At 46.8% G+C, this 27,128-nt stretch overlaps 1 protein-coding gene across 1 annotated transcript in view; it reads left to right on the top strand.

Moving 5' to 3' along the window:
• Positions 1–27,128, top strand: part of TRAPPC9 (trafficking protein particle complex 9) — a 697,716-nt gene that overhangs the window by 196,983 nt on the left and 473,605 nt on the right. The window contains exon 19 of the mRNA XM_026454561.1: positions 17,717–17,841. Coding sequence (XP_026310346.1) covers positions 17,717–17,841 — 125 coding nt within the window. The remainder of the gene's footprint in view (positions 1–17,716; positions 17,842–27,128) is intronic.

Below are 27,128 nucleotides of genomic sequence, written 5' to 3'. Positions count from 1 at the left end.
AAAAACATGTCTATTTGGCATTTCATTATATTTTGCTTCTTCACAATTTTATGATAACGGATGCTTCCCCTTATCATTGTGGTCAGGAATGAATTTTATTCGAGAGCCATCGCTCTTAAATGCATTGTATTCACTTCCATAACTTGCCCCTCCCCCCCTTATTGTACTCTGAAATTGGGACAGTTATTCAGTGTCTTTGTCCTCATCTGCTACTGCTCTTGAAAACAAATACTAATTTTTGGAATTCGTAGTCTTATTTTTTAAAGAACAGTGACTCATCCTGAATTACTCAGAATTCAAAGACAAAGGTGACTGGAATCTTAATACCATAATATTTCTTTTTTTCTTTGCAATTTCTATTTGCCTGAGTTTTTCCCACAAACATGTGTTACTAAGAAGGCCAGGGATTTCATGGAAACTTGGGTTCTTTCCTGAGACCAGAGAGCCCAGGGGCCGGCGAGAGCAGAGGACCTGGCAGCGTGCGTGTGCGTTGGTGTCGCTGTCCAGGCGCCTCCCACGCATCCCCTCCACGGCCGTGAGGTGGATGTGGCCTCCATGCCCGTGAGTCCCGAGCAGCGGGAAGCACACCTGCACTTCGTCCTTCTCACTCCACCACCCTCATCTCGCGGGCAGGGCCGGAGTCTTGTTTTTTGTTCCTAGCCCCTGGTGAGTGCATCCTCCTCCAATACTCTTGCTTTTCTTACTGCCTCAGGAGCAGCTCTCTGTCCCATTCAGTTGAAGATTCTTCCTTTTCCTCTTTACCGGGAAACACGGGAGCTCCCGAGGGCCCCATCCGAGGCCCTCTTACACTTTGTTCCTGGGCTCCGACTCTCGAGAGGTCCTGGTGTGCTCACGCGGCTGGCTCAGCGGCCCTCCACCCTCAGCTGCCTGGCTGCCTGTGGGCTCCTGATTTGAGGGGGTTGAGGGAAGCGCGTCTGGGTGGAGGCTGGCGTGGAGCTTCCCTCTGTGCCCTCACACGGCTGCCGTCTTCATTGTTCTTCCCTCTGCTTTGACTCCATGAAACAGGAAGGGAGGCTGGCCTGGTGCCCCCGAGCCAGCTCCAAGGAGCAGCTTTCTCCGGGGCCTGCTCCCTCTTCCCTGTGAGCTCCTGGTGGGAAGCCCCTTGGTCTGCAGCTCCCGGGCCCCTCCACTCTTGCCAGCCCACCCTAGCCTTGGGCAGTTCCTGAAGGTTCCAGCTGAAGCTTTTTGTTGCCTTGTCTGGTGTTTGCTGGAGCCCTGACAGCACAGGGGTCGCGTGTCCCCTGCAGGGGCCTGGCTCTGCATTCCAGGCTGGCTGTTTTCCCCGTGGCGCCAGCGCTCTGATCAGGCAGGGAAAGTTAATTTTCAGTTTATCCAACTCTTTTTCCTTGTCACAAGAGGGGAGCATTGTTGTTCCCAGCTCTCTACATCTTCGAACTGAAATCAATTCACATCTTACAGTTTAATTCAGATCTGCAATTATTTTCGGATTACGTTGGCCATTTGTCATATTATGCGCTGCTTTTGTCTTGTGTTCGGTGGGTTATCCGCCTTTGTTCTGAAGGAAAAAGGTTAATGATGCTTTGGACAGCCTGCCCATCGTTATATTTAGCCCGTGCCATCTCCCTGCCGTCTGACTCACAGGCAGTAATTTCACAGCGTGGCGGTGCAGCCTAGGGAAAGGTCAGCCTGCTCCTGCTTCCCTGGAGCTCTCAGGAGCACTTTTCTGGTGCTGGGGCTCCTCTGGACCCTGAAAGTTTTTCAACACCCCTAAGCTGAATATGCTCCAGACATTTGTCTAATAACCTGTAAGTGCACTTCTCCCTAGCCACTGTTAGCCTGTAGGTGGGGAGGTTGACTCACTTCTTTGATTTAAATTTGGGTTGGAAAATAACTTCCTAAACCAGCAGGAGAGAATGAAAATCCAGGTGTTTGTCATTCGTCAGCAACAGGTGATCCCCATTGCAGGCAGCCGGAGCCGACGTCTCCCGGACCACTGAGCTGCTGTTTTCATTAGTGCCCTTTACGCCCAGGCTGGCATGACTCACCGTGAGACAAGTCAGCTAGGTGTTCAGGACAGGGATTTCAGAGTATTTTCGTCCCAAGAGGAAAGGGAGGATTTCTACGGATCACTGCCAGTTGGTTTACTGTTAGCTCATCGTGTTGATCACACCAAGTCTTGCCAATTTGGTTTTCTAAGTATTTTCACGCCTTCTCCCCGTGTCCGCGTCACTGCTCTGATTCAGGCCCTTGTCATTTCTCATCTTTGCCATTTTAGTAGTCTTTGGATTGGGCTCCCAGCTGCTAATTTTGTCCCCTTTTCCACTATCTTCCACATTGTCACCGCAGTCATGTTTCTAAGGCAGAATCTGAATCTGCCCCTCTTCTGCTGGGTGACTTCTGGTGGTGTCCCGTCACCCTCGGGACAGTCTCTCCCGGGGCCTGCGCGGTGTGCCCTTGCTGCTGCCTTGCTGTCCCCCTCCTCCCTCCTGTGGTTTATATTCCAGGAATACTGAACTACTTGCATTTCTCTGATTTGCCATGCCCTCATATTTACTGCAAGAATAAACCAGTGGCTCTCCAGCTCTTCTGCACTCTGGAATCACCTGGGGATCTTAAAAAAACATGTCTGACTCCTAGTCCTAAATTTGGAGATTTAACTGGACTTACAATTTTTCAAAGTACCCCAAATGATTCTAATGTGCAGCAAAGTTTGGGAACCATTGGTATAGACTGTCTTTCTTCTGCTTGTTTTCTTGAAAAACTCTTACTCATTCTCTGAATCTCAAGGCAGTTGTTCCAAATTCTGGGCTTCTCCAGGCAGACCTAGTTGCTGCTTATTCTCTGTTCCCCATGATGATGAGTTTTGAGGTCTGATGGGGCAAGTCTCCCGACTAGATGATTGTTCAGGAGCTTTTTGGATGCTCTGTGTCTGATGATCTTCCACATCAATTTTATTTCATTTATTTTTTATATTTTTTTGAGACGAAGTCTCACTGTGTCACCCAGGCCAGAGTGCAGTGGCGTGATCTCGGCTCACTGCATCCTCCACCTCTCAGGCCCAAGTGATTCTCCTGCCTCAGCGTCCTGAGTAGCTGGGACTACAGGCATGCGCCACCACACCCAGCTAATTTTTTTTTATTTTTAATGGAGGCGGGGTTTCACCATGTTAGCCAGACTGGTCTCAAACTCCTGACCTTAGGTGATCCGCCCGCCCTGGCCTCCCAAAGTGCTGGAATTACAGCGTGAGCCACCGCACCCGGCCCACATCAATTTTAGAATCAATTTGTCAAGTTCCTGAAAGCAGTATGTTAGAATATTGACTGGGACTGCATGAAATCTATAGATTAATTTGGAGGAGAAGTGACATATTTATGGTGGTTAGTCTTCCTATCTATGAATATTGTATGTCTCTTCATTTATTTGTCATTTTAAATGTCTTTCAAAAATGTTGCCTCATATTCTCTATAAAGGTTCCACAGATTTTACTACATTTATTCCCTGATATTTTTTGTTAAGTGGTATTTGAAGTCTTTTTTTATGGAAGTATAACTTACATACAGTAATGAACACAAAGGTTAAGTTTATAGCTTGATGAATTTTTATTTTTATGTTCATATTAATCTGTGTAAACACCCAGATCATGATATAAATAATTTCCAGCACCCTCCAGTTCTCTCGAGTCCTCCAGTCGATAACTGCCTACAAAGATAACTGTAAATTATGACTTCTATCATAGATTAGTTTTGTTTTTACTTAAATTCCATGTAGAAGAAATAAGTAACCGCTGTGGCTCATGCCTGCAATCCCAGCACTTTGGGAGACTGAGGCGGGTGGGTCACTTGAAGCCAGGAGTTCGAGACCAGCCTGGCCAACATGGTGAAACCCCATCTCTGCTAAAAATATAAAAATTATCCGGGCATGGTGGCACATGCCTGTAATCCCAGCTACTTGGGTGGCTGAGGCAGAACTGCTTGAACCTGGGAGGCGGAGGTTGCGGTGAGTCATGATCACACCACAGCACTCCAGCCTGGGTGACAAAGTGAGACTCTGTCTCAAAAAAAAAAAAAGTACATTCTTTTGTTTTCTTTTTTCCTGTGGCCTAAAGTGACACAATTGTATGCTCTTAATTTCTCCATGTTAGAAGTCTGTATCTTGTTTTTTTCCTTCTTCCTGCACTTGATATCTGAGATGCATGTATATTGTGTTTTGCATTTGTTCTTTTCTATGGCTGGACGGTATTGCGTGAAAATGCCACAGTTTATTCATTATACTTGTGATGAACATGTGGGCGGTTTTTACTTTTGGGCTGTTATGAATGATGCTGCTATAGACATTCTTGTGCATGTATTTGGTGGACATAAGCTCATGTTTATGTTGGCTTTCATGGATCCATAACCAAACAGATTTTCAAAATGGTCCTTGGGATTTCTGTACATCCCAGTGCTACGTATGAACTCTCTTTTGCTCCAGATCTTCACCACGCATTGGTGTTGTCAGTGTTTTAAATTACAGGTGTTCTGGTCTACATGTGGTGTTGATATTAACTTGCTTTTCCCAAGTAGCCAATAATGTGCACATCTGTCATATACTTATTTATTATTTGGATATATACTTTTGTGAAGTGTCTATTAAAATATTTTCTTCATTTTTTTATTGGGTTATTTACCTTCCAACTGATTTATAGGAGTACTCAACATATTTTGGATATTAGTCCATTGTCAGCTATGAGTATTGCACACATCTTACAATCTGTGGCCAGGCTTTTTACTTTCCTGATGTTGCCTTTTAATGAAGAGAATTTATCAATTTTCCTAATTAAGTTTCTTTTTTATTTTTTATTATACTTTAAGTTCTAGGGTACATGTGCATAACGTGCAGGTTTGTTACATATGTATACCTGTGCCATGTTGGTGTGCTGCACCCATCAACTCGTCAGCACCCATCAATTCATCATTTATATCAGGTATAACTCCCCAGTGCAATCCCTCCCCCCTCCCCCCTCCCCATGATAGGCCCCAATGTGTGATGTTCCCCTTCCCGAGTCCAAGTGATCTCATTGTTCAGTTCCCACCTATGAGTGAGAACATGCGGTGTTTGGTTTTCTCTTCTTGTGATAGTTTGCTAAGAATGATGGTTTCCAGCTGCATCAATGTCCCTACAAAGGACGCAAAATCATCCTTTTTTATGGCTGCATAGTATTCCATGGTGTATATGTGCCACATTTTCTTAATCCAGTCTGTCACTGATGGACATTTGGGTTGATTCCAAGTCTTTGCTATTGTGAATAGTGCCGCAATAAACATACGTGTGCATGTGTCTTTGTAGTAGAATAATTTATAATCCTTTGGGTATATACCCAGTAGTGGGATGGCTGGATCATATGGTACATCTAGTTCTAGATCCTTGAGGAATTGCCATACTGTTTTCCATAATGGTTGAAATTTCCTAATTAAATTTCTTAACTAAAAATTGGTGGCAGGTGCTTGTAATCCCAGCCTACTCGGGAGGCTGAGGCAGAAGAATTGCTTGAACCAGGGAGGTAGAGGTTGCAGTGAGCCAAGATTGTGCCACTGCACTCCCTCCTGGGCAATAAGAGTAAAACTCCATCTCAAAAAAATGTGAATATATTGTAATTTTTCTTAGGTTTCTTCATTTTATTATAATTATTTTCCTCTTGGTTAGTGCTAATTTTTGTTTAGGAAATCTTTACTTACATCAAGATCATGGAAATATGTTTTCTTCTGGAAAATGTATTGTTTTAGTTTTTGCATTTAGGCCTATGAACCATCTTGAATTAACTTGTGTGTGTAGTATTATGTGGCACATATGAAGTACTCACAAGTATTTGTTGAATAGGGAGCAGGAATTATAGAATATTTGAAATTATGTCATACAGTTTTAAATTATGGAAGTAACTAATTCTTAATGTTCTCTCTAATCAGGTAACAGGACTTAACACAATTTCCTTCTTTCTGGGTTTTTATATTTTAGCAAAGAAAGCAGTCATAGTTCTTTTTCTTTCTCCATCTTCCTCACAAATATTTGTTGCATATCTGTTTTATTGCATGCACTCTGCTACTCTTGGGAGCGTCTGGAGTAAAATAAGACACAGTCTCTGCCCTCTAGGAGCTTAGCATCCAGGGTGGCACCATCCACAGGACTCTATATACTGGTGGGAATGGCCTGTGCAGTACTGTCCACCATCGCAGCCACCAGCCACATGTGGTCTTGGTCACTTGAGACATGGACGGTGCATCTAAAGCAGAGGTCCCCAGCTTTTTTGGCACCAGGGATGGGTTTCATGGAAGACAGTGGTTTCTGGATGAAGTTGTTCTGCCTCAGATCATCAGGCGTTAGATTCTTGTAAAGAGCATGCAACCTAGATGCCTTGCGTGTGCATTTCACAGCAGGGTTTGTGATCCTATGAGAATCTAATGCTTCCACTGATCTGGCAGGAGGCGGAGCTCAGGCATGCTCACTTGCCCCCCATTCACCTCCTGCTGCGTGGCCCATTTCCTAACAGGCCACGGACCGGGGGTGGGGGACCCTGATCTCAATGACTCGTTATTAATTTTATTTAATTTTAATTACTTTAAATTTAAGTACCCACATTTCTCTAGTGGCTACTGTATTAGCATAAGTCTAGTGAGAGGGATAAGCAATTTCACAAATAAATGAAAAATTGTAACTGCTAAATGCCAGCTACAGAATATATGATGCCGTGAGTATATAATCAGGGTTCGACTTAATTTAAAGGGCTGGGAGGCTTTTCTTTGGAATAATTACTGAGGTAAGATTTACAGAAGGGGCAGCACTTAAATAAGTGGAAAGGGTAGGGTGAGAAAATGTTTCATGTGTGTGTAAAAACGCTGTGGCAGAAAAGAGCAAAGTCAATTCCAGGGACTTAACGTGTGTGTGTGTGTGTGTGTGTGTGTGTGTGTGTGGTGGGGGAGAGACCGTGTTTATGTGTATGTGTGTGTGTGTGTGTGTATGTGGTGGGGGAGAGAGTGTGTGTTTATCTGTGTGTGTGTGTGGTGGGGGAGAGAGAGGGGTCTCTACTAAAAATACAAAAAAAAAATTAGCTGGGTGTGGTGGTGCTGCACCTGTGATCCCAGCTACTTGGGAGGCTGAGGCAGGAGAATTGCTTGAACCCAGGAGGCAGAGGTTGCAGTGAGCTGCGATCGCACCACTGTAATCCATGCTGGCCGAGAGAGCAAGATTCCATCTCAAGAAAAACAAAAAAAAGCAGTGATTTACTAGCAGTTTTTAAAAATAATCTTTGGATTTGAAAGCCCGGCAACAAACTGCTTTTCTCTCTTTTTGCTGGTCATTTACTTATTCATTCATGAAGACATTAATTCACAAACTCATTCATTCCTGTCATTATTAGGTGCTTTTCAGTGCAGGCATGCAGTTCTTGGCTGCCACATGACACAACTTCAGGGAGTGCCTGTGCATCTGTCCCTGGAAGTGATGGCCTTGGAGGTGTGTCCTGGGCTTCCCATGTGCCGGGCAGCACCTAAGGCTGCGAGGCATTTCTCATCACACAGGAACTAGGAAATGACATTAGCTCATTCATTCACCCAGCAAATATTTTTCTCCGTTGCTACTATATGCTAGGCACTGTGACAAACTATTTGGATACAGACTTTACATGCAGGCTTCCTGCCCCCAGCACTCTATGGTCTAGTAAAGGTGTCAGTGCAGGTCACTGTTGTAAGTGCCCAGATCCAAGTCTGATTTCCTGTCTCAGTCAGAGGGGTCCCAAGACCCCCAGCCACAGTTTCCACTTCTCTTGACGATTTCTGTGGAAGAGGGCACGTCCCCCAGGACTGATTGCCAGTGCTCACAAATGCCTTCCTTACCTGTGGCTGAGTCCTCACCTGCTTCAGTTTCATCCACTTTCTTTTCTTTTTTTTTTTTTGAGACGGAGTCTCACTTTGTCACCCAGGCTGGAGTGCAGTGGCGTGATCTTGGCTCACTGCAGGTTCCGCCTCCCGGGTTCACACCATTCTCCTGCCTCAGCCTCCCGAGTGGCTGCGACTACAGGCGCCCGCCACCTCGCCCGGCTAATTTTTTGTATTTTTAGTAGAGATGGGGTTTCACTGTGTTAGCCAGGATGGTCTCGATCTCCTGCCCTTGTGATCTGCCCACCTTGGCCTCCCAAAGTGCTGGGATTACAGGCATGAGCCACCGTGCCTGGCCTCTTTTCTTTTTTTTTGAGATGGAGTTGTGCTCTTGTTGCCCAGGCTGGGGTGCAGTGGCGTGACCTTGGCTTACTGCAACCCCACCTCCCAGGTTCAAGCAATTCTCCTGCCTCAGCCTCCTGAGTAGCTGGGATTACAGGCGTGTGCTACCACGCCTGGCTAATTTTGTATTTTATTTTATTTTTTTGAGATGGAGTCTCACTCTGTTGCCCAGGCTGGAGTGCAGTGGCACAATCTCGGCTCACTGCAAGCTCCGCCTCCCGGGTTCAGCCCATTCTTCTGCCTCAGCCTCCTGAGTAGCAGGGACTACACGTGCCTGCCACCACCCCCAGCTGATTTTTTTTTTGTATTTTAGGTAGAGATGGGATTTCACCATGTTGGTCAGGCTGGTCTTGAATTCCTGACCTCAGGTGACCCACCTACCTTGGCCTCCCAAAGTGCTGGGATTATAGGCATGAGCCACCACGCCTGGCCCTAGTTCTTTTTTTCTTAACCATCTTTAGAAGGGAAGAAAATGCAATAGTATCCTTATGCTAACATGACTGTTCAGTGCTTTAAGAGTGCTTTGTAGTTGGTTTTCTGTGTGGCCAGTGTCTTTGTCCAGCTAAGGAGATCATTCTCACCAGCAGGTACCACATGCAGTCTTGGTTGGACGTTAGCTCTTGGAGCACATTTTATGCTTGTGCCTGTTGTGAGATGGCCTTGCTGCTGTATGAATGTTTACTTTTGCCCTGGCAGGTGATGGTCTGGACTCCCTGTGAAATGACTGGGAGGAAGTGTGCATCTGTGTACACTGCCATGTGGAGTCATCTGGGACCCTAGAAGGAAATCTCACTCTCAGAGTTTAGGGCTGCAACTTTAAAGGACCTTTTCTGCCTATGTGATGTTGCTTTGTACATTTTAGAGGCCAAGGGAATATTTGGTACATTGAAAACATATGGAGGCCGGGTGTGGTGGCTCATGCCTGTAACCCCAGCACCTTGGGAGGCTGAGGCCGGTGGATCAGAGGCCAGGAATTTGAGACCAGCCTGGCCAACATGACGAAACCCTATCTCTACTAAAAATACAAAAATTAGTTGGGTGTGGTGGCATGCGCCTGTAATCTCAGCCACTTGGGAGGCCGAGGCATGAACCCGGGAAGCGGTGGTTGCAGTGAGCCGAGATTGCGCCACTACACACCAGCCTTGGCGATAGAGTAAGACTCTGTCTCAAAAGGGAAAAAAAAGGCCGGGTGCGGTGTCTCACACCTATAATCCCAGCACTTTGGGAGGCTGAAGCAGGTGGATCACGAGGTCAGTCAGGAGTTCAAGACCAGCCTGGCCAAGATGGTGAAGCCCCATCTCTACTAAAAATACAAAAAAAAAAAATTAGCTGGGCATGGTGACAGGTGCCGGTAATCCCAGCTACTTGGGAGACTGAGGCAGAGAATTGCTTGAACCCGGGAGGTGGAGGTTGCAATGAGCCGAGATCACACCACTGCACTGCAGCCTGGGCGACAGAGTGAGACTCTGTCTCAAAAAAAAAAAAAAGGAAAAAGAAAACATATGGAATTGACTAAAGCACAATGTTTCAATGTATCTACTTGCCTACTGCTTTCTGTGTTTCCCATTCTTTTCTGTATCTTTGACCTTCCTTCTGAAATGATTTTCTATGTACCTGAAGTGTAATATTTAGAAGTTCCTGGTGAGAACGTGTTGGTGGTAAGTTCTCTTAATTTTTAGCCAAAGAGTGTATTTGTCACCATCATTCTTTAAGACAGTTCTGTTGTATACATAGTCTACTGTAGCAGATGAATTTTCTTTAATATTTTGAAGATGAATTCTTGTGACTTCCCTTGCTGCTGGGAGGTTAGCTTCTGGTCTAATTGTTATTCATTTGGATATAATCTGTCTTTTCTCTTTATCTTCCCCCTACCCCCAAAGTGTGTTTGTACCCTAACACAGTTTTACTACTCTTTTAGTTTTTAAAAAATATTTGTTGAGATAGAATTCACGTGAGATACAATTTGGTCACTTAGTGTATTCACAGGGTTGTGCAATTGTCCCCACAGTCTAAGTTTAGAAGGAGTTGGGAACCACCCAGAACATTTCACATGTTCGGTTGGTAGTTACAGCCTCCTGTACCTGGAGGCTTCCGGTGTCGGTGAGGGCAGAGGACTTTAAGTCTGGCCCCACTGCAGGGAGCATCCGACAGAAGGAAGACTAGTCTCAAAGTGAGGCTGCCCATGGAGAAGATGGACTGTTGCCATTTGAATAGTATGTGAAGGCCACTATTCCTGTATGATTATTTTTTCTTTCCTAAGCATATTCCAAAGTTTCTGAATGAATGAGCATGCTACTTTCTTTATGGAAATTTAGGATGAGTATTGGCTAATTTCTTAGCCAACTGCTTCTACTGCTTTGGTTTTCTTGAGGATATTTTATGATAACCAGATGGGCTTTTTTGGCACCTGTGGATTTTATGACTAAATGAGAAAGCATCTTTAAAATATATTCTACCTGGAACAGCATATCCCTGACAAACTCCCACTGAGCGATTGTTGCCTTTGTTAATGTATTTTATTCTAGTTTATTTTAGGTGCCTCTCAAAAGAGAGGAAAATGTAGTCAGTCTTATGCATTAGTGTCTCTTTTGAAAGTGTACCAAAATGGACACATCCCTGCGTAGATCCCACCACTGGAGATAGATGCTAAGCCCCTGCAAGGGTCCTTGGGATCAGTTTAGTGGAACGCATGGTGTCCAGTTTTGACCCGGTGATGTGCTGCAGAACAACCTTGGCTGGTGAGCTTTTGTGGAAGCCCAGTTTGGGGACCGAAATATATGATTTGGGTCAGTTTTGCTGGGTAGTGACCAATCCAGTTGTCATGAGGTCTACTTCTGACTGTGCTACTGATGAGTTGTGTGATATTGAACAAGTTACTTACCTTCTCAGAGCCTCAGCTTCCTCATCTATAGAGTCGGTAAGAGAACGCCTGACTTTGCAGGATGTAAAGAGTTGGATGGTGCATACTGAGCGCCTGGTGCCAAGCCATGGACGTGGCTCTCAGCCCTCACCCCTTCCTAGAAGAGCTGTTTTTATTGTGACTCTGCTTTTTCTTTCCCCTGCACAAATCCTGCTTTCAGCTGTCATTTCCCCCAATTGTCATCGTGGTTGGGATATGGCTGAATTCTAGAGAGAAGTATTATTTTAGCCTACAAAATTGTCTTTCTGAATTTCCCACAGAGTTGCTCTTAATAGAAAAGTTGAGCACTATAAATGGTAAGTATGAAATTCTCTCTAAAAGCTCAGTTTTATTCATGATGATCTACCAGACTCATACCATTCTTAAATACCCTCTGTCCTGATAAATCCACTAAACTCTTTAGTCCTCCTACTAGGCCGCCTTCATCTGTTTGTAACTTTTTTTGTCCTGTCTTCCTATTAATTGTCATCCCAATCTGTTCTCTGTTCTATTTGTGATAGCCTGTGTTGGCAGAAAAATTGGCTAAATGATTGAACATAATTTTCTCCCCTCCACCCCACCCCAACTGGAGAGAGAGCCTTCCCAGGCGTGCCCAGTGATTTGCTTCCCTGCTCACGACATCTTATTCCATCTCATCTCTCGCCATCCGTCTGCAGCTGCCCCCTTCTCTCCAACTCTGTTCCTGTATGGGCGAAGGGCTCAGCTTCAATTTTCTGAAGGCTGGCTTCTGCCTCCTACCTGAGCTGGTTACATTCTGTCCCCATTTATAATTTATATGCTTCTTGTGTTTTGTATCTTCAGTTGGATTTGAGAACAGACTTCTACAGTCTGTAAAGAATCCATAGAGTGGGTTTACTTAGTATTTTTCTGAGCTTGAAGATGGCAGGTTTTTGAGGTTTCTTGGAGATTTTGAGGTCTGTGTCCAAAAAGGAGGCAAATTTCAGATGGAATTTTAAGACTTTTTTCTTTTTTTTTTGCCAAGTGCTCATATCCCAGAGCCTCCTAGTTCCAAAACATTGCTGATTTGTATTTTTCCAAAGTACTTTTACATCAAATCTCATTGAGTTTTTCAGTTGGTTCCCATTTCAGAGCCAAGAAAACTAAAGTTCATAGAGTTGTGTGTTGCCCAGAGTGTCTCACTGTGTTGGGGAAGGAGGGCTACAGGCAGGCCCCATAGCTGGATCTTTTTCTTTTTCGAGACAGAGTCTCTCCCTGTCACCCAGGCTGGAGTACAGTGGTGCGATCTTAGCTCACAGCAACCTCTGCCTCCCAGGTTCACCCAATTCTCCTGTCTTAGCCTCCCCAGTACCGGGGACTGTAGGCATGCACTATCACGCCCAGCTATTTTTTGTATTTTTAGTAGAGATGGGGTTTCGCCATGTTGCCCAGGCTGGTCTTGAACCCCTGACCTGAAGTGATCCACCCACCTCGGCCTCCTAAAGTACTGAGATTACAGGCATGAGCCACCACTCCCGGCCCATAGCTGGATCTTTATAACGTGGTTTAGAGGAAGACAAACCAGACTCTTTTCTTTCTAGAATTTGTAAATCAAATCTCATAGAAGGGCTTTTCATGTCCCTTCTTGTACCTTCTGTTTGTCCTCTGGATAAACGCTGTTGATGGGATGTTTTCGTCTCTGACCATGGCAGGATCAAGGCCAACCTTGATCCAACCACAACCACATGGGATGAAGAAGGAGCTGCTCCCCAAAGAAAAGAGAAATGCTGGGCAGACAAAAGCCAGATGTTCACTCTGCTTTCCTCTACAGGCCAAAACATCTGACCATTTCCAGAAATGAAGAATTTACCATTGTTATAAGTATAAAATAGGATTGGTATTTCCAAGACAAAAAAAAAAAAAGAAGAATCAGGGTCCTTTGGGCGATGAAAGCGTTTGTGTGCTTTGCTAAGGATGGAGCCTCCCTCGGGAGGAGCTAGACAAGCTGTATTACAGGCCCTGTGTATATGTCAGAGAGAAGGATGGAGATCCAGGGAGACACACAGACACAAACAGACATGAAATGGCAAAGATACCCTATTGGGCACCTGGCCTTCACTCAGCAGAGGACAACTTATTGGGCGAAGTCACACTGAGTGGTCTTTCATACCATGCTTGCTTAGAGGTCTACTTGACCTAGTTTCTGGGGTAAGATGCTAAAAAAATGTGGAGTTTATGTTTTGCAAATGGTTCTGTTCGCAATACTAGTACCCTTCACAGCAGGCATCCAGGCATCATGGTGTCATGGAGAGGTTTTATAAATTGTGTCCATTGTGCTGAGAGAAATGAGGAAAAAAGAGAGAAAATTAACTCATTCAAACTTAACAGCTTTTGATTGAGTCTTTACAAATAAGTCTTTGCACATATCTACCTGATGAAATTTCAGTTAACCAGGAGTTGGTTGTTGAATGTGACTTTGGGATGATGGAATTTTTTATTGAGCGTGTGTGTGTAAACTGTGTGCATGTCAACTAAATACTGAATTTGACCCTGTAATTTATTCATTCATTTAGTTACTATTTACTGAGGGCTTCCAATTTGTTAGATCCTGCGTCAGCTACTATGAGGGACACAATGGTGAATCTGACAAGAATTCAGTCTTCGAGGAGTTTATAGTCATCAAGGAATCTAAGACGTGCATAATTTGCTGTGGTAGGAATAGAACAGCTCTTTTTACTGAATGCTTGCCCCATGCCAGGCATTATGGTGAATGCTTCCTGTGCAATAATTCATTCATTCTGCTATATAACCTCACAGTATATGTGTTCTCACTATTCCCATTTAGGGGATGATGGATTTAAACTTATAGAAGGTTATTTGACTTGATGAAGGTCATTCAGCCAGGTAGAAGGGGAGCCGTACCTGAGCCCCGACCCCTCTGACCTCCTACCAGGCTCTCTGCCTGTGTACAGGTCAGCAGGAGGTAGGCACGGGTCTTAGGATAGAGAAGATGCTGGAACTCCGAGGAAGATGTACTTGCTTTCCATTAGGACAGCTGGGGGAGGCATTATGGAAGAGGTAGCATTTGAACTGTGACCAAAAATCGGGGGATATTAGCATATAAGGTTGTCAGAGGGAAGAGAATTACCAATGCATAGAGGTAAAAAAAAATGGGGGTAGAACAAGGAGTGACAAGGAATAAATTTTGGTAGAAAAATGGCCTTACCAGTTGCAGGGACTGACATGGTGCCACGCTGGGCCTTAGGCCCAGTGAGAGCTGCTTTATTTCCAGTCTGCACTTCACTTTGTGGCCCTACCTGAAGCTTCCTGGATTTACTATCCACTCTCCATGGGGAACACTGGACACCAGTGTTTTTCACATCAAGTCCTTTGAATATGTCAAAGGTTCTGCTCAGATCCCGCTCAGATTCTCTTGGTGAACTCTTCCGAAATCTGCAGGCACCTCTGGGGGGTGTCTGTCAGGCTCATGTATCTGTATTTCCCCCTCTGCTAGACAGTAGCTCTGTAGTTCTTGTTAGCTCTCTGATGCTTGCATGGATTTTAAGACTACTTTGTCCATGTTTTCTAGCTGTTCTCAGGGGCTGAGCTGCTCTGAGTTGTCTAGCCTGTTATGAGGAATAGAATCTTCTGAAGTTCGTTTCGTGCCTATTCAGCCCGAGCTGCTTGTGGGACGTCAGGTGGATCTTTGCTGCCCACATGCAATGCTTGAAGAGGGGCCAGTTGGGCACCTCCAGTTTCTTCCAAGTGCAGAGAGGACCCCACTCTTAAGTGCTTGATCACAGTCTTCATACGTGTCTTCCACAGGCGCCACCAACAGAAACAGATCAGTTTGTCATTTTTCTTATTACAGATGCACAACGTCTGGTTCCTTCATGTGCTATTTTGGGCATAAGGTGTCATGAACTTTTCAAGTAGACAATTTTTTAACTTAAGATGGTTTAACTTTTGAAGATTTGAAGCCTCTAAATAGAAAATTGCTTAATTCTTCTTTACCCAGTTGAATATTGTTTGTCATCCCTGAAAATTGAACTACTTAAGGGGATATACCTTAGCAAATGATGCTTAAGAGAAGTTTTTTTAAAAAATGATGAACTATTTCTATTATGCTTGGTTAATTGATATTTTGCAAAGAGATATTAGGCATAGGGCCTTGGGTCTAAGTGATTGGGAATTTGGAAATTCCCAATTTTGTATCAATTAAAAGTAAATACTCTTCATCTTTTTTTTTTTTTTTTTTTTTGAGACGGAATCTCGCTCTGTCACCCAGGCTGGAGTGCAGTGGCCGGATCTCAGCTCACTGCAAGCTCTGCCTCCCGGGTTTACGCCATTCTCCTGCCTCAGCCTCCCGAGTAGCTGGGACTACAGGCACCCGCCATCTCGCCCGGCTAGTTTTTGTATTTTTTAGTAGAGATGGGGTTTCACAGTGTTAGCCAGGATGGTCTCGATCTCCTGACCTCGTGATCAACCCGTCTCGGCCTCCCAAAGTGCTGGGATTACAGGCTTGAGCCACCGCGCCCGGCCAAATACTCTTCATCTTATCATAAGAAGCTTTAGTTTCTTAATGAGAAGTTACTTAGATGGGTTTGAGATATGCAACTATTGAATTTTTCTTTCCCAACAACTGTGTTAAAGTGAAAAGGATCCTAGGCTTATAATCAAAAGCACCGAGTGTGAGTTTCAGACCTGCCACCCATCTACCCATCCATCCATCCAATCAAGTTTCCTAAATATCCATTCATGTGTGGTACGATGCCTAGGATCAGTTATTGCCAGTATGACTGTGACCAGGTTGTTTACTGCTGTTCTATAAAATGGGAGCAAGTTTCATTATCCTCAGCAAACGCAGGAGCAGAAAACCAAACACCGCATGTTCTCACTTACAAGTGGGAGCTGAACAATGAGAACACGTGGACACAGGGAGGGGAACAACACATACTGGGGCCTGTCGGGGGTGGCGTGAGGGGAGGGAAAGCATTAGGAAAAATAGTTAATGCATGCTGGGTTTAATGCCTAGGTGATGGGTTGATAGGTGCAGCAAACCACCATGGCACGTTTACCTGTATGACAAACCTGCACATCCTGGACGTGTACTCTGGAACTTAAAAAAAAAAAAAAAAAGAAAATTAAAATGAGGGCAAGCTTAGAAACTATAAAGTGCCATACCGATGTGAGTCCACATCTTACCAACCTCACTTTCTACCATTTGCTCTTTTGTGTCTGCTATTCCTTGTATCTTAAGCCAAAATTGGTATTAACGTGATTTCTTGCACAGGTTGCCTCTGGTGGTTTGTTCTCTTGGCCTGGTTTACGCTGGAAGTCTGTGATACTTGCCATACTCATAGGTAGGCTTCTCCTGCATGCCAGCTGGGTTCTGTCAGGGAGCTGCAGCTCCTTGAAAATAACTCCTTAGGAGTATCTTTACGTTCTTGAGAATATATAAAACTGCAGTCAAATGACTCGTTCATTCCGCCAGGTCTTCTCTTCTGTTAAATGGTGTATCATGCAGAGGCCTTGGAGACCAGTGCAGACTTTGACATTTCCTCTTGAGTGCTAGGGACAGGGGGTGAGCCCCCTTTCCTCAGGCGACTCTGCCTGCTGTGTGGGGAACGGACTTAGGGAAAGGAGTGAAGGCAAAGGGGGAGAAGAGCCAGGAGGGTACCACAGGAGGGTACCAAGAGTGACTCTGAGTGGGTGCTGGCCACGAAAGCCATCGCTGGGCACACTCTGAGAGCTAGCAGGATTTCCTTTTGGGTTGGACATGTGACATGCGATGCAGAGAGGACTTAAAGATGATTCATGGGTTAGACTGATCAATCGATAGATAACGAGTAAGAAAAAAACCCAGGTGGCAGCGTGTGGCTCCTCGGAGGTTTAAGTAGGGTCTTGTGGCAGAGTGGTGGCTGCTTGAAGCTGGATGAGGAGGTAGCACTTAGACTAAGGTCAGGCGGCAAGAGAGAGCTGGCCGCATGAAGGGAGGGGAACGCGTTCCAGCCTGAGGAGCGGCTCAGCAGAGGCTCGTGGGAGAGATGGGCTCTGCATGGTCCAAATGCAGAGGGCAGGCCGGGCCTCGGCCATCACATCCAGGTGGTAAGGAGCTGTCCTTTTTAAGGAGTGATGCACTCTCAACTTTTACTCAGCGGATATGAGTGTGTGCTGATGGAGGACGCATCAGGCGGTTGTAACTGATATGAGATAGAATAGTCAGGACAGAAGCTGGCGTGCTCCTTACAGTCACAGTTTCTGAACAAAATCCCCCACATAAACAAAAACAAAAACCACGCCAGCCTAGGCAGCATGGTGAAACCCCACCTCTACCAAAGATACAAAAATCAGCCAGCTGTGGTGGCGCGTGCCTGAAGTCCCAGGCACTAGGGAGGCCGAGGTGGGAGGATCACCAGAGCCCAGGAGGCAGAGGTTGCAGTGAGCAGAGATTGCACCACTGCACTCCAGCTTGTGCGACCGAGTGAGACCCGTCCCAAACAACAACAACAACAACAACAACAACAACAACAACAACAACAACAACAACAGCAGCAGCAACAATACAAACAACAAACCCCAAAACCAAGCTGACATGTTACTTATGATTTTTTTTCTTATTTTGTAGACGGAATCAGTGTGAGCGGCTTTCCGCTGTCCAGCCCTTTTCGGCAGGTCGTTCGGCCCCGAGTGGAGGGCAAACCTGTGAACCCACCCGAGAGCAACAAAGCAGGCGACTACAGCCACGTGAAGGTGAGTTGACGTGGCAGGTGACATCTGCCGCGTGCTGTTCGGGCTTCTGCAAAGCCTTTTCTGAAGTGCAGCTTTGAGTCCTTTTCAGAAAGGAAAGGCTGTGTGTATTTGAAAGCTGGATTCTCAGTAGTTTTTGTTCTTGGACAATGTTTTGGAAAGCAGTCACAGTGAAGCTTGAGTGCATTGTTTGGTGTTGCAAACTCTTATGTCCTTGGAACACGGAGATTCCATGGGCTGAATTCAGGCGTGCGGTGATTAAAGCAGAATCTCTCCTGCTGTTTCCCTATTCATTTGAAAGTTTATTTATTGCATACTTATCCTCAGTTCGGATGTTTACCCTGTACATTTTTCGTAATCTTTTGGCAACCCTTCCCAGTTGTTGGTTTGGAAGCCCCAAGGAAGCCAAGACAGATATGCCGGTCACAAGTGAATGTCAGTGCAAAGCTGCGTGCTGCGGGCTTGTGGGCCAGCATGAGCAGAGGTAGCTGCTGGCTCCATGGCGAGGCCCACACGAGGGCTCCGGGTTTTTGAGTCTTCAGCACATGGGAAGCTCTGGCTGTTTGAGCCGTCCCAGGGACAGTGTGTAGAGCAGGGCCTAAGAGCTGTGACTGGGCTGCAGGTGGCAACGTCACTTTCAGGCATGCATATGTTCACGACCAGCCTTTGGGATGCTGTTTACAGTCCTCACGCCAAATTTAAGAGGACAGGGACTGGTTAGGAACATCAGAATTGCTTGGTGAAGATGCCTGTGAGTCAGTGATACAGTGGATTTTGAGGCATCGGGGCAGCTGTCACTCACCCAAGAGGAGGGGTGGAGGAGCATGGGTCTGATGAGGTCATGGCAAGAGGGAATAGGCCAGTTCTCGTGGATGGGGGTCATGTCAGTGGATCGAACTTTGAAGAAGCTAGTTTTAGTGGAAGAGTCCTCTCCCCTTTCGAGCTCTGCAGTGAAGAAAGGGGTTGTTGGTAGCGGGGAGTGCCCCGTTCCTGGAGAGCTTCTGTTTGCACAGCAGCGTGGTTACTGTGTTGTTGGCCTCTTGCATTAGCCAAGGGGACTGGTGTGGGAGAAGCTTCCCAGCAGACGCAGCAGAGGCCCCAGTGTGCAACTGCACAGCACATGCACGGAGCCCCCAGGTACAGGAGGTGCTGTCGGGTGGGCTTGAGGCAGGGCGGACTGGGGAGGTGGCTTTCTCCGAGAGCCCCTCGGATTTCACATCGCCTCCGGCCTTCCTGCAGCCGCATCCTCACCGCCTTCTGACTGCGTGTTCAGGCCCTCCGGCATCATAGTTTGTGCTGCAGCTCAGGCCCCCACTGTGTGGCTGCACTCTGGCTGCTGTGGAGAGCAGCGACCGTTCTCTTTTCTCCGTATCTACACACATGCTCCCCTCTTCGAGCTCTCAGAAAGGCTGCTGGAGACAGCGGTGGCTTTGGAGTGGGGAGGGTTGGTGTGGGAAGGCTTATATCACACAGGGGCTCTCTGCTGCCTGCTGCTTTGCACTGAGCTGTTGTCTGGTTGGGGTACAAGGGATCAGTGATCAGTTGCTGGTTTGGGAGTGAGACAGTCTATGGTGGGCAAAGGCCAAGCAGAGCAATGGAGCACCTCCTGAAGCCGCCAGCTTTACCTGTGCATGAGTCATGCGTTCCCCTTTCTTTGCATGTCTCATAATTTTTTGTGGAAAGCTGGATCTTTTACATAATGGATCATAGCAAGTTCGAGGCTGAGCCCCTGCCCTCCCCTGTCGCTGCGTGTTGCTGTTCTTCTTGTTTGTCCATCAGTTTGGAAACTTGCCTTGACTTATCTTCGTGGAGTCTGTTTTCCTCAGTGTGTGACGTCTCTGCTTTGTTGACGATTTTCTCCTTCCTATTTTTACTGCTCACCTGGATTCCCAGGGCGGGCCCCAGGTGCCCCGGAGCTTTGTGGGCAGCCAGTATTTGACTAGAGGTTGTGCTGAACCACTTCAGTTCAGCAGGCCTTCCACCATCCTCCGATGGGTCTGCATGTGCCTTGGGGATTGCTTGCAAACTTCAGGGCTGTTTCTTTGGTCTGAATTCACAAGGCCTCACATTGAGCGAGGACCAGTGGCTCTCTGGTTTGTCCTGAGCGTGTGGGGGCTTGTGCATGTGCACAGCTGCCCAGGTTTCTGGCGTTGTGGAACCAACAGGCTCATTTGCGTCCTGCATAGTAGCAGACCCATGACATGGAGACAGCAGGGTTTGCAGCGAAGAAAGAGTTTAATGACAGCACAGTTTAATGAAGCCACACGAGGAGGTGGGAGGAGACTCTTGAACCCATCTCCCTGAGGAATTTTGGGCTGCGGGTTATAAGGGGGTCGTGGAGGGTGAGGACCTGAAAAGCTGGGGTCATTGGTTGTGGTGAGGGGGATGAAACATCAGGATGTGGAAACTACATTCTTTGGTGAATTAACTCCATGAGGTCCCTCAGATACCTGGCAAAGTGGGGTCCTTCAGGCCATCTGATGTCAGTAGTTACAGTGGTATGCAGGACCTGAAAGAATATCTCAAAGGGAAAACGTAACGTTTTGTAATGTTCAAGTGGCTATCGATGGAGCTGTTAGGGGAACTAGGGTCTTGGAGCGAGGTCTGTGTGATTCTGGGGTAATTTAGGCACTGGCAGTGCTGAGGAAGCAGGTCAGGCACGCTGCCCTCGTGATGAACGCGGAGCGCGCTGCAGGCTTTTTAATTTTCCCTTCTCCCCTTCCTTTCTTCCCTGATAAATTTTGTAAAGTTTATGGAAACTGTGTCACTGGGGTAACTAGGGTCTTACCAAAGCCTTCTGTGCTCTTTCACGCTCTGGCTCTTCCTATTGAATTTCTGGCGGGTCTGCTGTTTTACCATCTCCCACAACTACTTTTGTGACTTTAGGCCAGCTGCAGTGTCACCTTCCCTGCCTGTTTCCTGCTAAAATCCACTGTTTTTTTTTTTTTTTTTTCTTTTAATTTGAGACGGGAGTCTCACTCTGTCACCCAGGCTGGAGTGCAGTGGTGCGATCTTGGCTCACTGCAGCCTCTGCCTCCTGGGTTCACGCCATTATCCTGCCTCAGCCTCAAGAGTAGCTAGGATTACAGGCGTGCGCTACCACACCCGGCTAATTTTTATATTTTTAGCAGAGATGGAGTTTCACCATGTTGACCAGGCTGGTCTCGAACTTTTGACCTCAAGTGATCCACCCGCCTCTGCCTCCCAAAGTGCTGAGATTACAGATGTGAACCGCCACGCCTGGCCTCCCACTGTTATTTCTGACAACAACCCTGGACATGTGTTTTCCACCCTCTGATCCAAATAAAGTCAGCCTCTTCTACCAGGTAGCAGAGCAGCAGACAGTCTTCTGCCTGTCTCTCTTGGCCAGGTAGAACTTGTGTGCCAAGGAGTTGGGGGTAGCAGGGGCAGTGGAATCAGCCCCTGGCTAAAATGCCACAGTCACCCTTACTCTTCTCAAGATTAATGAGATTGTCATGAATAAATGCTTCTCAATTTGTTGCATGCCTTTGGTCAGTTTGAAAATCTTTAAATGGCTGTTCTGGACGACTTCGTCCGTTTGCATCTTTGCTTTTTGGGCAGAGTTAGCCAGGCTTCCCACTAAGCAATTCTGGAAATCCCACCCCTCAGACCTATTTACCTTCTGGTTATTCTTTCAGAGTTGGGGATAGAATGAAAAGTGCTGATTTGGAAAGATGTTCCTTTGGGCCTATTTACATCTCAGGTGTTGATTCCTAAATGCTGGTGGAGTAGTGGAGAGGTTCGAGTGTCGTGGTGGCGTCCTGCAGCTCTGCTGGCTGTTTGCTGTGAGAGCAGCTACGATTTTCTGTATAGATTATTGGCATGCTTTTGTCTGAGCATTTGAACTCCTTCTAGATGTTCGCCATGACTTTTTTTTTGGAGACAGAGTCTCGCTCTGTTGCCCAGGCTGGAGTGCAGTGGCATAATCTCAGTTCACTGCAACCTCTGTCTCCCGGGTTCAAGTGATTCTCGTGCCTCAGCCTCTGCAGTAGCTGGGATTATAGGCGTGTACCACCGTGCCCGGTCAATTTTTGTATTTTTAGTAGAGATGGGGTTTCACCATTGTTGACCAGGCTGGTCTCAAACTGCCAACCTCAAGTGACCTGCCCACCTTGGCCTCCCAAAGTGCTGGGATTACTGGCGTGAGCCAGCGCGCCTGACTCGCCATGGCATTGAAGACACTAGCTTGCTCACGAGTGTGGGCCCTTTCACCATCTGTGTTCCTTGTTACGGTAGGGATTCACTGGCTTAGGCAGGCCCAAGGAATTCTGGGGAGCAGGGGGATGTTTACACGTGTCTGTAAAGCGTTTTGACACGGCTGTAATGGTGTATTTATTTGTATTATGCTGTAAGTCCACATGCGGGGTTATGGAAGCTTTTGTGGGAAAGGAGCCTCACTAGTGTCCCCTTCTGGTGCTACTCCTCATGCTTAGATCCTGCCAGAGGCCGTCCGCTGCCCCCTGCACCCTCTCACTGCGCAGCCCATTCTCATCCTCGGACTCCAGCCCCCTACAGAGTTTACTTGCAGCCCTGTGCTGCTTCGCGTCTTCCTTCCACCTTCCTCGTGCCATTCCAGACTTCCTCCCAAGTAGGAGTAGGGCCTCCTCAAGGCCACAGAGGATGTCCTTGTTTTGCCTGGCCACCGCTGTATCACTCCATCCGTTTTGCAGTGCACCAGATGTGGCACTCTCCCATAAGCCCCTGCGCCCCCGCCCTCTGGCCTTGAGCAGAACTCCGGCATCTGGACAGCATCTGTGTCCTGGCAGTGCTGACTGCAGAGCCCGGGCTCAGCTTCCTTCTGACCCTCCCTCACCCTGCCTCTTTGCTCAATGAAAGCACAACGTATATTGTGCTCCTGCTGTGGGTCAGTTACGGTGCTCCGGGGGGAGGGGACGCAATGATGGATTTCAGGGGCCTCCTTTTCAGGAGCCCTCGAGTTGGGGGCTGTCATACAAGCCAGTAACTCAGCCTCGTCCACTGAGGACAGTGTTGAGCAGCGTGCCGTGTGACGGGGAAATGAGGGTGCATCATGGCGCTCTTGACTTCACGGAACTCTTGGGCTGGTGGGCAAGATACGAGTCAATAAAACAGAAAGAGTGGTTAGAATACAGGGGTCCTCATTGCTATGGCTGCACAGAGGAAGCTGGGGAAGGCCTGTGAGAGGAAGCTGCGCTCAAATGGAGTATTGAAGGAAGACGAAACTGGGGTGAGCTAGCAGGCCAGCGTGGAGAGGGCACTCCCGAACCTGGGGCTGGCAGGTGCGGTGGCCCCTGAGGTCGGCGTGTGTACGGCATGCTGCTGCAGGCCTGCTGTCCTGAGCACAGGAGCACGGAGAGGGCTGAGAGGAGACAGGCCAGGCTGCCAAGGGTTTCAGAGGCCAAGGGTTCATTAGTTCCTTCCTTCACTTTGTGATCCACTCATACTTCTTTTGTGGGCCTCTCTCACATTTTAGGCATTCTGTTAGACAATAAGGGGATGTTTTCTTTTTCTCACAGGCTAGGCTCTTACAGTTTATGGTAAAATTTCAAAATCTAGGAGGTACTCTTCACACTTGGGTGGGTCTTGGTGCCTGTGGCATGAATTTTGTTTTCTTCAATTGAGTGTTGCAGGCGTGAATGCACTGTTTTCCTTTGGAATCATTATAAATATATATAGATATGGATGAATGTTTGCACATGTATTTAACTGTAATGATTAAAATATCATTACCATTTACCGAGGAACTCTTGGATATCAGGCACTTGCATCTAAATGGTCCTTTTGGATTCTCATGAGAGCTGTTTGAGTAGGTGCTATTATCCTCTAAGGAGAAAACCAAGGCTCCTTGAGGTGATGTCACACTGTCCAAGTTATCCACTTTGGTCTCTGCCAGTTACACTGTGACACCTTCTTCTGTCACTACACGTTTTCTGAATTTTACTTGTCCCAATGCCTCTGTATCCTGCCCCCAAGGCCTTTGATGCCTTCCTCGTGGACCATCAGTTCGTCAGTTCTCTGTCTCATTGCTCCCATGCGACCCCCGTCTGCCCTTGGGGGCCAGCCGCTTTCCTCGAGTGGCCTGGGCACCCTCCAGGGCTTTAATGTGGGAACTGAGAGTAAAAGAGCTAACATTTATGGATTGGGCTCTGCGGGGCAGGGACTGTTTGGGTGCTTGCCATTCCCAAGTTTCCTCAATCCCTGTAAATATCCTGTGAGGTGAGTGGGGAAACTGAAGTTTAGGGCAGACTTGCCCAAGTTCACCGAGTCTGTGGCGGGTGGCGTGAATCTGTGTCTTTTCCTGTTTTTTTCTTTTTTTCTGGAGATGGAGTATCGCTCTGTAGCCCAGGCTGGAGTGCAATGGCGTGATCTTAGCTCACTGCAACTTCCACCTCCCAGGTTCAACCAGTTCTCCTGCCTCAGCCTCCCAAGTAGCTGGGACTACAGGTGCCTGCCACCATGGCCAGCTAATATATATATATATTTTTTTGTATTTTAGTAGAGATGGGGTTTCACTGTGTTGCTTGGGCTGGTCCCGAGCTCCTGAGCTTAGGCAATCCACCTGCCTTGGCCTCCCAAAGTGCTGGGATTATAGGCGTGAGCCACTGTGCCCGGTGCCCGCCCTCTGTGTCTCTTCTAATAATCTTCATCCTGTGGTCCAACCCTTAAGGCGGACAGGATCTAATGGGAAAGGTCTGTGAAGGGCATTCCAGGCAAAGGTGCTTTGCCACCCGTGGGAGGAGTGTGGGTGCGTCCTGGGTAAGAGGGAGCAGTTGGGTTTGCCTGAGCTCCGTCAGTGGCTAATGTGGTGAATTTCAAACCTGTGCAATCATGCGGCATTTTCTGGTTGTCGAGGTTTGTCTTCTGCGGGACGGCTGAGCCTCTCTGGGGACTGGAGCGGGAGCTGTGCAAGTGAAGTGGCTGACAATGCTGTCTGTGGAGACGTCTATTGCTGTAGGGGCATCTGGCACCATGAGCTTGTTACAGAGCCCTTCTCCCCGAAGCAGGAATGATGTGATTTAATTGGAATCGTGCTAAACCTATAAAACTATCACCGAGGAATGGTGTAGTCATGGAAACAAGTAATTCAGTGAAAGCTGCTCCTAGGGAGCACCCTGAGAAGTGGGAAAGATAACATGTGTTTCTCAGGTTTTCCAGAAAGATGCCTTCCTCCATTTAGCTAGAGTGACTGTGTCTGTCCCCGTTCATGACTGTCTTTCCTGCATGCCTTGGGAGGAATCTTCTAGGGCTGAAAACAGGGGCTTTGTGAATTGGATGCGCCTTAGAAACAATATTTGTGCAAGCCAGAGGAGACAGCCCAGCTTTCCTGACTCTCAGCGTCCCCCTCTGTAAAACTGAATGACAATGCTTCCTTCATAGGGTTGTTGCAAGGCTTAAATGATAAAAGAGCCTGGCAGGGGAAAGAAAGAGGCTGGACCAAGTCAGGAAATAGTTCACTGGGACTTCATTCTTGTATGTAAGGAGGAAAATGAGATTTGGTCAGTGAGTCCAGGTCAGTCACAGTCCTGCTGGTCGTTAACATCAAGAGCAGCTCTGGACTAGGCAGGCGTGTAAGGGCCTCTGGAACAGGTAGGTGTCGGGTCCCCTGAGTGGCTGGGAGTCTGGTCTTTGCCCAGATCAACTGTGGACCTTTGGCCAGGTACTTAGTGCTGCCTAGTCTGGCTTCCCCCAGCTACAAAACCAGGCTAGTGTCTACCTTTTGAGTTGGATATGACGTGCATAAAACATGTCATCGTGACCAGAACATGGCAGGGGCTCCATTGAGAGCCCTTCTGAGAAGGGCCCAAACTTGGTGCCCACATCACGGGCTGGGGCTGCAGAAATGCCGGCAACAGGAGGCTTTTCCCTGAGTTGGACTGTGTGCCGTGTGTCACAGCACACCCCAAGTAGTGCTGTGTGTCACTGGAGGTACCCATGGCTTTGCCTGTTGAAGGCATCCAACTTACAGTCTCCAGAGCTGCATAGAGATGTGGGAGCCAGCTGAGACTTGGAGGATAAAGCATTCCAAGTGGCTGGAACGACTGCGAACAGTCAGGAAGTTGACACCAGTGTGGATGGCTGCAGCCATTTGTCATGGTGTGCTCTCTGGCTCTAAATGGATTCCGTTTCCCTGCATGTGCAATACTGCTCTATAAACACTCCACACCTGCTTAGAGCTTGCTGGAAAGCAGTTTTGAAATCCTAACAAAACCATTTTGCCAGGAGGTGGGGCCAGGCCTCCCTTAAGCTCTGTGCACAGTTGGTTTTGGCAAGCCTATTGGTTCATGCTCCCCCTTGTCAACATCTTGTCTCTTAAAATTTGAGCAGGTAGGTGTAATAGCTGTAGCTTCATTCATGGGCAGCTCCCGTGGGAGCCAGGGGTTGTGCTTCAACTTTAAGAAATTAGAAAAAAAATGTAGATTAAACCCAAAGTCAGTAGAAAAGGAAAGATCAGAGTAGAAAACAATGAAACTGGAAACAAAAACCCAACATAGACAAAGCAACCAAAAGCTTATTCTTGGAGAAAAATTAATGAAATTCATCAGCTTCCAGCCAGATTGATCAGAGAAGACACAAATTAACAGTATTAGAAATGAGAGAGCTGGCATTACCACAGATTTTATAGATATTAAAATGATAAGAATATATTATAAAAACTTTATGCTAATAAATGTGAAAACTGAGATGATGTGACAAATTCCTTAGAAGACACAAAATACCAATGCTTACACACAGAAATAGACAACTACAATAGACATATCCACTTAGGAAACCGAATGTTTTGTTAAAACCTTCCCATATAAGATCATGAGGGCTCAGAAAGAAAATCGAAATGGAAAATATAATAAAATAAAAAAGTCAACAAAAAAAGAAGATCACAAAGTAAAAAAAAAAAAACCAGCTTTTTTTTTTTCTCTGTCACCAGGCTAGAGTGGTGCAGTGGCACGATCTCAGCTCACTGCTACCTCTGCCTCCTGGGTTCAAGTGATTGTCCTGTCTCAGCCTCCTGAGTAGCTGGGATTACAGGTGTGTACCACAACTCCCAGGTAATTTTTGTATTTTTAGTAGAGACGGGGTTTCACCATGTTGGCCAGGGTGATCTTGATCTCTTGACCTCATGATCCGCCTGCCTCAGCCTCCCAAAGTACTGGGATTACAGGTGTGAGCCACTATGCCCGGCCAAAAAAAAACTTTCTAAAAAGACAAAAGAAAAAAAAAACCTTTTCCATAGAGAAAATTTTGGGTCCAGATGGCTTTACTTATACATCTTACCAAACACTTTATGGAGAAAT

Source organism: Piliocolobus tephrosceles, chromosome 7 (genome assembly GCF_002776525.5).
Source record: "Piliocolobus tephrosceles isolate RC106 chromosome 7, ASM277652v3, whole genome shotgun sequence".
NCBI classification, from domain to species: Eukaryota; Metazoa; Chordata; class Mammalia; order Primates; family Cercopithecidae; genus Piliocolobus; species Piliocolobus tephrosceles.
The sequence above is the reverse complement of the archived record's forward strand: the minus strand, read 5'-3'. Positions and strand labels throughout refer to the sequence as shown.